Source organism: Macrobrachium rosenbergii, chromosome 51, assembly GCF_040412425.1.
Source record: "Macrobrachium rosenbergii isolate ZJJX-2024 chromosome 51, ASM4041242v1, whole genome shotgun sequence".
In the NCBI taxonomy this organism is placed as follows: Eukaryota; Metazoa; Arthropoda; class Malacostraca; order Decapoda; family Palaemonidae; genus Macrobrachium; species Macrobrachium rosenbergii.
In genome coordinates this window covers 56,322,883-56,337,882 of record NC_089791.1, presented here as the reverse complement: position 1 = coordinate 56,337,882, position 15,000 = coordinate 56,322,883, and the positions used below count along the sequence as shown (strand labels likewise).

At 35.8% G+C, this 15,000-nt stretch overlaps 1 protein-coding gene across 1 annotated transcript in view; it reads left to right on the top strand.

Annotated features, from left to right (window-relative positions):
* LOC136833059 (G-protein coupled receptor GRL101-like) overlaps window positions 1-10,987 on the top strand; it is a 115,325-nt gene extending 104,338 nt beyond the window's left edge. The window contains 6 exon segments of the mRNA XM_067094706.1: window positions 1,135-1,333; window positions 3,067-3,265; window positions 4,049-4,288; window positions 7,130-7,353; window positions 8,546-8,708; window positions 9,646-10,987. Coding sequence (XP_066950807.1) covers window positions 1,135-1,333; window positions 3,067-3,265; window positions 4,049-4,288; window positions 7,130-7,353; window positions 8,546-8,708; window positions 9,646-10,070 — 1,450 coding nt within the window. The 3' untranslated portion in view covers window positions 10,071-10,987.
* Window positions 10,988-15,000: the final 4,013 nt, after the last annotated feature.

The window sequence follows — 15,000 nt, the reverse complement described above, 5'->3', positions numbered from 1 at the left end:
GAAAATGGATTTATAAATGCAGGTATGCAGTTTCCCTCTTTAGCAAAATCACTAACACGATTATCGAAGGTCCCTTGCAGTAATCTGATTTTTTTAATGTATTCTGTAAAGTTGCCATGCGCTTCATCATATTCTTTCTAACAAATACGGATTATTGTTAAAATAAGAACAACGAAATCAGTAAAGTAATTCCTGTGTTTTGGATAAGACTTGATTTGAGTAAAACTCGTTTCTAGCCTTAAGTTACTTAAATTCATATTTTTTTATTCGCTTATTATTATTATTATTATTATTATTATTATTATTATTATTATTATTATTATTATTATTATTATAGAGATTTCATTTCTTTAGTTTTCGTTTATTTCTTTATCATTATTTTTTGGCGTGAGCATGCATGGTTTTACTTTTATTATCCCTGAGGTTCAGTGTGCCACTTGTAATCATCCAGTGCTCCACAGGGTGGCCATCCTTGCTGCAGAATATTAAAGACATCACTTTTAAGACTAGTGGAAAAGGTATTATCGAGCCTTTTATGGATTTGAAATGAGACCACTTCGCTGGAATTTTATACTCGACGAATTTATTTCCGCTTGTTAGGTACGACTCTCATAATATTGCGCATTTCTTGATTATCAGTATTAAAGGTTATTTAGAATGACATCAAGGGAGGAAGGCCCGTTACCGTCGTAAAACCCTTCAAGAAAAGTTTCAGCTTACGATTTGTCTTGATCAGTTTTCAAACTTACATTGTCGAGATCTCGTACGGAACTCCATTTAAATGACATGCGGACTTTCAATCGCAAGTCAAATTAATGGGATGTTAAGAAAAGTCTTACGCTTCAGTTGCCACCGAAGTTTTTCTTTTTTCTTTTCTTTTTTTTTTAGTTGGGGATCTTCTGTTGACTAACAGCTTCTGCATTTCTCGTGGTTTTCCTTACACTTTCCCAAAATGAAATCAGCAGATGGTCTAAGTTAGTCTTACAATTTCCTTTTCATTTTCAGATTACTCGATCTTTTATATTCTTTATTTACTGATCTGAATATTGATTTTAGTTCTGATAAAAGGATGTTTACTTCGTTGTAAGGTAAAGCATATTAAAAATAGGCCCAAAACAACCTCCTCCTCCCCAGAGCCACGGACGAATGGCGCTGGTGTTGTCTTGTCGACCACGTAGAGACCTGCTTGCCAGAGACCGACCAGTTCTCTTCCTGCGAGGACCTCATGTCCAACGCCGTCCTTCGAGTTTGCATCTGGATCTTGGGACTCATCGCTCTCTTCGGAAACGCTTTCGTCATATTCTGGAGGAGCATTTACTCCAGTGGGAATAAGGTCAGCTTATGAAACTGCATAAGGAGTTTGAGATAAAGGAAAAGCATTCGTCCGGCACAGATGTGCCTGTGACAGCAATGCTATGACATGGAGGATGATGAAGTTGTCCAGTTCAAGAAGTGAAGCTTATGTACGAATTATTAAGAGGTGGGCGGAGCGGTAACTGGTGCAAAAGGGAGTTTAAGATCAGGATGTGTTATGTCTCCTTGGCTGGGTAATATTACTGTGGATGGCATTGTTAGAGAAGTCAGAGAAACGGCGGGCGATTCAGGTGTAACTTATGAAATAAGAAAAGGGTCTATTTGATATGAGAGACGACACACTTATAAAACAGTTTGAATGCTTGTAAGACGAAAATCTGAAGTGAAACCTATTAATTCTGCTGTTGTATGCTGTGCTTTCCCAATCAGAACTCTTCTGTACACTTACCGAAGTGAACTAAATAATGTTATGTCTACATAAGTCTGGCAGTCTTCACACAATTAACAAATATTCTTCACCTATTCCCTATGAAAGTTTCCTTTGTGCAAACAACTTCAACAAAGTGGTCATCTCATCAATGGCACAAGAAAGCACGGCAAATAGCAAAGTTTAAAATGTAATATAGTTGAGCATTTTTTTCTTCAACAAGTACCTTAAGATGTTATTATCTCTGATGGAAACTAGAAATCAGGGCAAAATGTTGTCTGAGACTGTGCTGAAGAGTACAATAATGATGGTATTTCTCGAGATACAATTTCTCCTGAAGAAACATTCCTGCTAAAAATAATATGCTTCTCTCTTATATATATTATTTTCTTCAGATTTTTCCAGTGGAAGCATTCCAGTGGGTTTTTCTGAATGTTTCAGGAAGAGAATTCTATAAAAGTTAAATCATAGGTTGTGACCATTCTCATACTTACAGAATTATATTACTTTTTCTGGCAATCAGATAAAACTGTATTAACTTTCCTTTGCAATAAAAATTTCCAGTAATATTTTCCTAATAAAAGTAGGTTTTATACCACCAGAAGAGAATATGCTTTAAGTGTTTTGACACTTGGCAAAAATTATTACCGACATGCCATCAATTGCCAAAAGAATTTTGTAGGGCTTGTACTGTACTAATCTTTATAAACTGTTCTTATTTCAATGGTGAGGCAGATAGGTGTAGAAAAAGGAGGTTTCAACTTGGCGTTTCAATTTCCAAGAGATGTTTACCAGTGTCGGTACGTCTTCTTAAATACAAGACCTTCCGTAATAAATCAGAAACCTTTTTTTTTTTTTTTAATATACTCACTGCCTCAAAGTAATACGACTAATTATTATTATTATTATTATTATTATTATTATTATTATTATTATTATTATTATTATTATTATTATTATTATTTATTTATTTATTTATTTATTTATTTATTTATTTATTTATTTATAAAAATCTCATAATTGCATGAGTCACTAAAATGGTGAAAAAATTCTTGAATAACATCATTGCAAATACATATTAAAATATATATAAAACGAAAGCTATCGAGAGCCTGCTTGATTCTCCTTCACGATCTGATTGAGAAGGGGAATCGAGCAGGTTTTCGAAAGCTCCCGTTTCATATATATTTTTAATTTAGAGTCGAACTGACGTCATTTTGGATTTCTTCACCATTATTATTATTATTATTATTATTATTATTATTATTATTATTATTATTATTATTATTATTATTATAGTTGTCGTTGTTGTCCTTTCTCCCTAGGTACACTCCTTCTTAATCGTGAACTTAGCCTTTGCTGACCTTCTCATGGGAGTTTATCTTCTGATTGTGGCGGTGGTCGACCTCCAGTACCGGGGCGTCTACGCAGCCTATGAGGTTTCCTGGAGGTCGTCCTCTCTCTGCCAGGTGGCTGGTTTTATCAGCACCTTTTCCTCCGAACTCTCCGTTTTCACTCTCACAGGTATGTGGAAAGTACTGGAAAGCTCTAAAAAAGGTTTTAGCATTTTCTGTACACTAGGATAATACCTACACGCGCAGGAATTCAGGATTTTCAGTTAAATTAACAAAGGCTCATGGCGTCTAACTTAGAAAGCAACGAGCAGTTAGTTAGTGAAAGGAGTGAACTCCTAGGCAGGGAGATTAACTATCAAGGCCTGTTGCCAGACCTCAGAAATTCAAAGGATGTCAAGAGTGGTGACAAAGGTTTCCCCAAAGGCTCTTCCTGTATGACCAGAAATGAGTAAGGCTGGAAGTTATAACAGTACTATACTTTACCCTGAGAAACTTCTAATGACCGTGAGAGAGTGCTGCAAGATTCCATGTGCTTTAGAAGGAGAGCCCTAAAGAGAGTTTCATGAGAATGAAGAGATGATGAAGAAGAAAAAACAACCCTTCTTGGGAATGGCCAGTAAAAGTAGTCCTCTATCGATATATAATTTATATATATATACATATATATATATATATATGTGTGTATATATATACAGTATATATATTATATATATATTATATGTGTGTGTGTATACACTAGTTTATGTGTGCAGATAGAATATTTTTCATTGCTAAATGTAGTCCCAAAATGAAGTAAACCAGTTTCTGTCAAAGTATGGTACAAATATGAAAATATAAATCGTAACTCTGTTACACTTGCGGACTTACGATTATTTAGCTCATTCGCATGCTTTCTATTTTCTTGAGGCTATGATTTACACATTGCCTTATCCAGAAATTTATGTTTTTCTAGTCATTACGGTAGACCGCTTCATGGTGATCAAATTTCCGTTTGGTGGCCACCTCTTTGATGGGGAAGTCACGAAACAAGTGATGGGAGGCGTCTGGGTTTTGGTAACACTGCTGGCTGCTCTTCCCCTGACGCACCTGGATTACTTCAAGAACTTTTATGGACGTTCGGGAGTCTGCCTTCCCCTCCACATCACCAATGAAAAGCCCAACGGATGGGAGTATGCCGTCTTTATATTTCTTGGTAGGTGCTGTTACACTGTAACTGATTGTTAACATTAGATAGTTTCTTTATACAACTCGAGACAACAGTGTTTGTCCATGTCATTTTATTTTTAATCCAGAAGTACCTTTGTTCATTTATTAGATATGACTTTTCATGGGTGTTCTTCGTCCTTAAGTCAAATTGCAGGTTAGTTCCATTGTTTTAGACTTCAAGAAGCGCTGTTTGCGCTTATTCATAATATAAGGATTTAATGTGAAGTCTTTTAATCAAAAACAGTAGATAACATTGTAGAGTATCTATCTAGTAGGTGGTGCTTTCATAATCTAACAACAATTTAAACACTTTCCATAGAAAATATTACTGGATGTTGGACCCACAGAAACTATTGTTGGTGAAACCAGTCAGATTTGATATTTCCCCTTATTTCGAATGAATGGATGTTTGAAATTTGGCAATTGCGCTTGGGCCAGACATTCGTTCAGAATAAGGGTAAACAATAAATCTGTCAACACACAGCCAGTGACACACAACCAATAAGGATATGTGAGGGCAAAGTATGTGAATACCTACATGTAAATTAACGTTAGGCTTAATAAAATATTATTATATATATATATATATATATATATATATATATATATATATATATATATATATATATATATATATATATATATATATATATATATATATATATATATATATATAAACAGTAATCTCTTGTCTATCCGGGTCTTCGTTAGTCAACACCAATGGACCAGGGGCCAAAGATATACATTATATATAAATTAAAAAAAAAAAACGCTCTCCGATGGTTGTCAATGCTGCCCGGCCTAAGGAAATGTTGGAAATACTGCTTGCATTCATAAACAGACTGAGAAAGGGTTTGGGGGTGTGGGAGACCCGGAGAATTTTTCAAGGGAGGTTGTCAGAAGGCTGGGTCCCATTGGATAGGAGGGGCCGTAGGGCTGTGTAGAAACTCATTCAGGGAAAGGGCTTTTTCGAAGGTGGGTGGAGCAGGGAAGCAGTCTTCCTGGCTGGGATGGGATGGGAATGCAATGTGGGATTTGTGTAAAGAGGTAGGCAGATGTCTGACTTTGCTAGAGCTCTTATTGTTTTGTGTTTTTACGTTAATGCTTCGTCCGCATTTTATTAAAGGATATGTACAGTACTGAACTGTAACTTGTAATGAAATACATCAATCTGGATAATTGAGGGGATTACTTATATATATATATATATATATATATATATATATATATATATATATATATATATATATATATATATATATATATATATATATATATATATATATATATATATATATATATATATATATATATATATATATATATATTTATTTTTTTTTTTGCTACTAATCTTTTTGAACTACAGAAAATTTCTTTGGACTTTGGTCCCCTGATCACCATATATATATGTGGATGTGTGTGTGTGTGTGTGTGTGTGTGTGTGTGTGTGTGTGTGGTGATTACCAGCCATCCTCTGAGGGTCCATTCATCTTATAATTATAAGGTCTCACATGAACCCTTAGTACTTCACAGCAGAACTGCCTTCCTCTTAACACTCTTTCAGCTCTGCATAATGCCAGTTTCCTCAAAATTATTCTTCCAGCCTCAGCAGGTACTTTGGTTTTGTTATTAATCACCTACTCCATCAGCCTTCTGTTCTGTTTACAGTAATTTCATTTCTTGTTGTGGAATGTTAAGTAAAATTTAGGCCAAAGACCAAATGCTAGGACCTATGAGGTCATTCAGTGCTGAAAGGAGAATTGAAAGTAAAAAGGTTTTAAAGGTATAACAGGAGGAAACCTTTGCAGTTGCACTACGAAACAATTGTTCGGAGAGGGTTGAAAGTAAGATGGAAGAAAGATAATACGAACATAGATGCAGTAAAAGGAATGAAAGGGCTACAGCTAGGGGCTGAAGGAACACTATAGAGAACCTTAACTAATGCCTACAGTGCACGGCATGAGGTGCACTAATGGCACTAGCCCTTATGGAGTCATTTCTTGCCATGTATCTTTGGAATCTCTGTCTGTCTTGGAGACTTTGTTACACACCGCACTGAGTGGTTCCATTCCACCCGTACCCAAGAGGCTGTCACCTTGTAAAACTTCTCATGAGATGAGACAAAGCAGTCAACTTTCAGCCTACGTTTCTAACTGGAATGACTGTAGATATTCTTCACCTTTTTTTTTTTTTTTTTTTTTTGCTACTAATCTTTTTTGAACTACAGAAAATTTCTTTGGACTTTGGTCCTCTGATCACCATCTGATTTCCCACACACACACACACAAACATCTATAAAAATTCTGCACATAATATATATATATATATATATATATATATATATATATATATATATATATATATATATATATATATATATATATATATATATAAATATTGTATATATATATATATATTATATATATGTGCATATATATACATATATGTATGTGTGTGTGTGTGTGCATTTGAAGAAAGTAATAACGTGATGATTATACGAACAAAGTTACCAAGATGTGGTAATGAGACGAAAGTAATTAGCATCTCAATTGTTTCACTATTCCTTCGTGGTTGCAACTTTGTTATATATATATATATATATATATATATATATATATATATATATATATATATATATATATATATATATATATATATATGTATATATATATATATATATATATATATATATATATATATATATATATATATATATATATATATTCAGCTACATAAATACTTAAAGGAATAATGCTCAACCACAACGGCTCAAAAAAAGAAAATTAAGTTTGAGAGCCTAATCCAACGTTGATTTTCCCTATTACAGCGTTGAATCTTCTGAGCTTTGTCGTCATCGCGGTTAGCTACGCCCTTATGTACACAGTAACTCAAGAAATCAGGATGGCCGCGCTCCCTGGTCCTGTGGCACGACCTGGTGAGAGCGGCATGGCGACCAGGATGACCCTCATCGTTGCGACGGATGCTGCCTGCTGGCTTCCCATCATCGTGTTGGGGATCGCTTCTCTTTGCGGGGTGGCCGTCCCCCCAAAGGTTCGTGAATGTTGCGTTTTTGCTAGAGGCAGTATAAAAAGTGCGGCGGTTTAGAATGTGATAAATACACTTTGTCTCTTACTGCAAAACACTACAGTGTTTGTGTTATTAAGGTTTTTTTTACATTTTGCATAGGAAATTGTTTCTTTCCACGAGTTAATTCGTTTCCTCTGTAAAATACATATCTTTTTTTCATTTCAGCTCCCTCAGAATTTTAGATGTATCTAATAACATTTCCTTTTTTCAGTTTTTTTAATGAGCCATAAGAAGCTGCGTTAATTTTGACATATTTCTATCAATCTGATAGTTGTTCAGTTCTCTGTGAAGGAAGAAGCTTTATAGTAGAAGTCTCATTTCTTTATAAATCCGTATTTCAGCATCCACTGATTCAGTATAAAAAAAACACACACACACACCTTTCTGTAGGCTCCTTATTTCTATTATAACGATAAGCAATGCTATATAAATCTTGGCTGTGGGAGATGAATTATTTACAATATTTTCGTAAAATTTTTGTAAACTCCTTCAGCAGCATATTTATCATTGCTAGACCAGTTAAAAGTTTGCAGCATCTTTGGACTGTTTCGTAAAGTAATCATTTTCATTCACCTGATAGTTTACTCCATGAGGGAGTGACTTCAGAGGAAAACATGAACACTGATACAAGGCTGAACCTAAGCATAGAAAACTTTCACAGCTTCAAGTCTAGCTCAGAAATCTAAAAAATAAAAAGCTTCATTAACGCCAAGTCTATCTCCTTATTATATGTAAAAACTCATTGCTGTTTAACATACGTAGGGTTCCCTAGATGGGGGGGGGCCATTTAATTATAGTAACCGCACCATTAACAAGCACATTTTGCGTGTGCCCTTGGGTTTCTCTGTCTCCCTTCCTCCGGGGACTTCAGAATTATAGCTACGCTTTACATCAATTTCCGTTTTCTTTTTCTCTACATGACCAAACCACTTTTCACTTTTGCCATTAACATCATCCTCTTTTCAAATACCATTTCATACCTTCGAATTTCTTATTCCCCGTATGCTACGCAGACCATTCCGCTTAGTATACTCTACCCTTTTCCTTTCATTCCCATATAGTAACATTGTTCTTAGTTGACAGTGCAGTCACTAGCCTGAGCACACAGTATGCATTATGCTGTGCTCAATTCTGTTAACACTAATTTTTTACGCAGGTATTTTCGTGGATAGCCGTCTTCGTCTTGCCCCTAAACGCTGCAGTGAATCCTGTCTTGTACACCTTGTCAACCTCCCCTGTACGTAAGCGCTTTAGGAGCCTAAGACAGAGTTTCTATGCAATGTGGAGCCATAAAGATAGACCAGCCTCACTGAGATCAGGTCAGTAACTCACCTTATCGTGAAAAGAACAGTGACATTCTACTTGCATTCTACTTGTGCTAAAATTTATCTGTATACCAAGGTTCTTTATTTCCTAGGGCAAAAGGAATGTTTTAATTTTTTTTTAAAGTGAGGCATAAAGGTTTGGAAATTTCAACTTGCAAAAGGAATTAGACCGTTCCTTCGAAAACCATCACAAATCTCTATAAGTGTTCCTTTGGGTAGGGGCTAAGGAGACCTTTTTGATTTACATGAAGATTTTACGTCAAGACTTATGGGTAGTTAAAAATAAGACCTACTAAACATTAATTTTTTGAGAGAAGACAGCATTACTTTGCAGTCAGATAAACAAGATTTTTTCATGAAATAAAATTTTTCTTTATGAAAATAGGGGTATTAATTTTATTTTAGAATATAAAAATAATGGTATTAATTTTATTTTAGAATATAAAAATAATGGTATTAATTTTATCTTAAAATATAAAAATGATGGTATTAATTTTATTTTAAAATAAAATGTTGAAGGATGAGTCTATTTTGTAGAAATAACACACAGTGATCCTTAGTTCCACCCTAGGCCTTAATCTATATAACTGATTATTCATTTGTTTCTTGTAGAATAAAAGTAATTTTACAGAAATCACACGCATTTAAAAACAGATCTTTAGTGGAAGAGCTATGGACGATTTTTTCATTTTCCTTTTGTGCGAACTTTTAGCTGTTTTACTTAAGCAATTCTGTACTGCACCTTTTTGCAGCTCATGTAAGAAGAATAACCATATATTATAACCTTTATTGATGTAAACCTTATTCATTGGACGTTCTTTTGAAACAGAAACATCAATTATCCTCAACTTAAAGACTGAAAAATTATTTTCTTTTAATTCCTTGCAAATGAGATAGGTGCAGCGTCCTCACAGGACCTTCCCTCTTGCAGGAAACCCTTGGGCTTCATACAGGACACGCATAGAAATGGAGTTGACAGACTCGGCACAGCCAAGTGAGACGGAGGTCCGCGTCATAAACACCAAGTCATCTGTTCGTACCTCTAGCCCTCTCCTCTTGCGTTCACCTGCTCCTGTTATGAACGCCAACAGACCCAATGACCTGGGTGAGGGAGGGTCAGATAAGAGTGAAGAGAGCACTGTGCAAGGTGGACCTAGGCCGAATGGAGAAGTTAGGGTTCATAACATTCACCACGTCCACCACGCCAGGTCAACAGTAGACAAGCCTAATGCAGTAGATGTGGTTGACCGAGAACTGGTGCCTCTGAAAGAGCTGACGAGACCCCGGCGAACCTCTGGCAGAAATTCTAGGGTCTGCTACAGAAGGAAAAATGTCATCGACGAACGATATGACTAGTGCTTGACATTTTTAGAACTACCATTGTGCAATAGGATTGAGACTGAACACGTACAGAACTCACAGGTTTTGCCTAGAACGGATTAGTGATATCAGTTTCGTCCATCTCTCAAAGCAAAGCAGTAATAACCAAATATAGTCAAGAGCACAACTTGAGAATAGCATTTTCAGGTTCATTAGTGTCTTTTTCATGCACACAGACTTGCGCTCGCATACACAAAAGCCTAACTTAAGTAGAAATAACGATCAGTGTGGGCTGAGTTCGAATGGTCATATATAATTTGTAGTCATGGGGGTAAAGAGCAGGTGAATATTGCCGTTTTTCGACATCTCCGTCAGGGATAGAATTGCCGGAAACGTTTAATTGGCAGGAGCACTGACAGTTATTTCTCATCTGGATTCAAGACTTGTACTGATAATTTATTTGTCACTTACATTCACACAACGTCTTTTATACATCTATATTAAGTACAAATAACTCTAAGTACTGGAATCACTTTTCCTTGGGAATAACTTACACCTAAGATGAGTGCATCCGGTCTGGCCACGGTTCGAAGCCTTGCCTTTTGGATTCGATAGTGATATCCCCATAGGAGACTCATGTCCTCAGTGCACCTTTCTTGTATCACTGTCGGCATTACTTAGGGTTTTTGTAGCGTCCCTTCGGCCCCTAGAAGAAATCCCTCTCATTCCTTTTATTGCACATTCGTTCATATTCTTGGTTCCATCTTACTTTCACCCTCTCCTAACAAATGTTTCTTAGTGCAACTGGGAGGTTTTTCTCCTGTTACGCCTTTCAAACCTTTTGACTCTCAGTTTCCCTTCCAGCGCTTGGCCGGCCTTTGGCCTTAATTTTTATTCCATTCCATTATTAAGAATGATGTTGATTGGTATATATACAATATATATATATATATATATATATATATATATATATATATATATATATATATATATATATATATATATATATATATATATATATATATGAATGTCTTTTCCTCTAATACTACAGTGTAATATGAATATAAGAAGGCCCATAAAACACTATTTTAACGTTGAAACCATATATTTCGGGCACTTGCTTCTGTGCCCCTGTTCACTGGTAGAATATGGACAGATGAGATGTTACAAGGGTATATATACAAAACATAAAGGTGTGGCTTTAAGTCGCCGATGGTATGAGAGTGACCGTTTCCTAAGAAGGAGGAGATGACCAATTCCCTAATGGTTTCTGGCCTCATTAGCTCCCGTTTGGCGACGGATCTGGAGGTTGCGTTTCTTGAAATCGGACAACATCGACGCCCTAATCCTCAGACCCCTCCTGAAGAAGATGACCCAAGAAACGCGACCTCCAGATCCGTCGCCAAACGGGAGCTAATGAGGCCAAAAACCATTAGGGAATTGGTCATCTCCTCCTTCTTAGGAAACGGTCACTCTCATACCATCGGCGACTTAAAGCCACACCTTTATGTTTTGTATATATACCCTTGTAACATCTCATCTGTCCATATTCTACTAGTGAACAGGGGCACAGAAGCAAGTGCCCGAAATATATGGTTTCAACGTTCAAATAGTGTTTTATGGGCCTTCTTATATTATATATATATATATATATATATATTATATATATATATATATATATATATATATATATATATATATATATATATATATATATATATATATATATGCATGCCTGTCCCTTGAGATCGTGGATTTAAAAGGAATTACCCTCTATTGAAACTTCTTTTATGGAGAGTTGATAGTTTTCCAGATATGCTTATGAAGCCTAATTATACCTATTTTGTCATTCGTTGACAGTCAGCCATCCGGGTATTAACCACTCTAAGCCTTGCTCAGACTTCAGCGGTCTTTGTGAAAGTATTTATGAACACAAACCATGTAGAGAGAGAGAGAGAGAGAGAGAGAGAGAGAGTAAAATGTTTTAGACTGATTGGCAACAGAGAGGAAAATGCTGGAAGCAAAGAAACCTTAAATTTATGAGCATGCATTAAGAAGGGGTGAGGGTGACTTTAAATTTGTGTATGGCAGGAAAAATAGAGGAAAGGAGGTCAGGAGGAGACGAAGGGAGTGATTTATAGACGAGGAGAAAGAGAGCACCAGCAGACCTGATGCAGACCCCCGGGAACAGAGAAGCAATAAAATCGATGATTGCTATCAACTCACTGAATAAGAAGACGTAGAAAGTACACGCGCATTACTGAGCGTGTGGGTATTTACTTAATTTCATCATTATTCTGTTTCATGCTTGGTCGTAAAACGTGCACGTGTGTATGTTGCGCTTTTATGCGCAAGCATGCTCGCAGGCAAAAAACCTAAGGTACTTACCCCTCGCCTTTGTTTAAGTAACCGTTTCTTTCGCGCAGAAAATCTGTGATAGGAAATTGGATCAAAGTTGCCCAGAACAGCGTCTGTGAAGCTAATTTTACTTTGCCCGGTGATTTGCCTCACAGTTGTGCTCCGCTATGAACTTCGCAGTGAGACAAAAAAACGGATACAAAGAAAAATAATTTGATCATGATGGACAGAAGTGACTCATATACCAATCAAACTTTAAGTTGATATGAAGTATTGTGTTACTGTGGTATTTGTTACTGAATGCATAAAGTAATTAATCTGTATGTAAGGTTAATGTGTTTATACCTAAAGTTCGATTGACCCTCGGTTACTGTTGAATTCATTTGGGATCCATCTTTAGAGTCGATTCCATCATTCCTTAATTCGAGATTCCTGATTTTCATTATTTACGGACAATGGGTGACAAAGAACACTTAAGGAAAGTAATCATCAGTGGCCATTTTTTCTCATTTCAATTCAAGAAAACTTTCTGGAAAAGAAAGCAAAAAAATATGGAAGAAAGTCTAGGTATTCGAGCCATTTCATGGACCTGAGTGATGTTTTTGCAATAATGAAAATGGTACAAATTTTACCCAGCATTCCATAAGGAAGATTCTTGTTGATGAAAAAGCATTTTCGAAGGCTACCTTTGTAGCTCCATTTTGGGAAGTCACAACCGCTTTTCATTTAAGAAAGTGTTCTGTAAACTTCATTCTTGATGTAAAACTGCTCATTTTCAGGTAGCTCAACTTCTTAAGTTGACTTTGCATCGCAAGCCCCGAAAGAGAACTTGGAAACCAGACTCACAATTACAAAGCCAAAAGCTAAATCATTAGAGATATATGTCCAGAGAAGTGTATCTGCTTTAAAGTCCAGGTAAGCCTTCAGGTAAAACTCCCAGTGCTACTGGCAAATTGCGTCTGCTTCAGCCGCAAAGTAGTTTTTAGTGTGTGTCTCTCATTTCAGTGGGTCTTTCTATGAATCTTTCCTAAACTGTCTTCTGAGAGTAATCACCTATTCTGTCCATTTCATGTTAACACATATTTGTAAGCTTTATCAATAAAGAATAATTTTTTAATCATTGACTTAGTCCCCTGGGATGTATTATTATTCTCAAATTTACGTCATGTTTAAATTACCTTTCCAATCTAACCTACCCAAACTTAACCTAACCTAACCTAACATAAACTAACCTAAACTAACATAAACTAACCTAACCTAACATAAACTAACCTAAACTAACATTGGAATCAAGATTGGGCATAAGAAATCTTGAATAATACATTCCCTAAAAAAAATGTATCGCCCAATCACGTTATGACGACAGAGGAGTTTTCAATAAGCGATTGCAAAAATTTGTCGTTGTTGTTAGTAATTTACTTTTCTTTCTCATTAATTTTTAAATCTGAAGTTTTCGTTTCACTAACCGCTTCCTGCTAGGTATAAAATTCACAGAGCCACCCTTCACTTAATTTTAAGCATTTCAAAGTGTTTGAAAGTACTTAGTATTTGCAAGCATATGGGAACACTAAATGTTATATATTCGATGGAATTTCAGTGTAAGATAATCCTTTTCAGAAGAAGAAGAGGTGGCAAGAATATTACGAACACCTGTTAAATGAAGAAAATCCAAGAAAAGTCTCTGAAGATGGATTCCAGAACCTTGGTATGACACGTACTATTAGCCGGAAGAAGGCACTACAGATGAAAATGGTAAAGCAACAGGACCAGACGGAATTCCTGCAGAAGTGTGGAAGAGCCTGAGAGAAGAAGGGACCTAGTAAAGAAAATATACAGTAAGGAGAAGATAACAAAAGAATGGAGAGAGAGTTTTATTGTATCTTGACATAAAGGGAAGCGTGACATCCAGGATTATGCAAACTACAGAGGAACAAAGCTAATGCCTCGCACCAAGAAAATCTGGGAGTGAATAATGGATCAAAGGATTCGGAAAGAAACATCTGTAGGTGAAGAACAGTTTCGTCGACCCTACACAGAACTAGGAAAAGAAGCAGAGAAAGAAAAGTTATCCTTTTCAGCTGGCAATCATTTGGTTCTTAGCCGCATAAAAATAAATCTAATCCTTCGGGCCAGCCCTAGGAGAGCTGTTAATCAGCTCAGTGGTCTGGTTAAACTAAGATATACTTAACTTTTACCTAGGCGTAGTAGGGATGGTTACAGTTTCCAAAAACCGATACACTTTTAGTTTTCCCATCACAGTAGGTAACTGCCCTCACGCCCCTAATCACGTTTCAGCACAAGGGATGAAACTGCTAGCCCCTTGCCCCTGTTGCCACGCGAATGGTTGTGAACTGATAGGGGGGAAGCATTTACTGAACGATTCTTACACAGTATTGATGGAAGAAATTTGAAGTAAAATTATACATCGTTAGTGACTGATATACAGTATATATGTGTGTGTGTGTTTTTATATATATATATATATATATATATATATATATATATATATATAATATATATATATATGTATATATATATAATATATATATGTATATACATATATATATTTATATACATATATATATTCATATATATATATATATATATA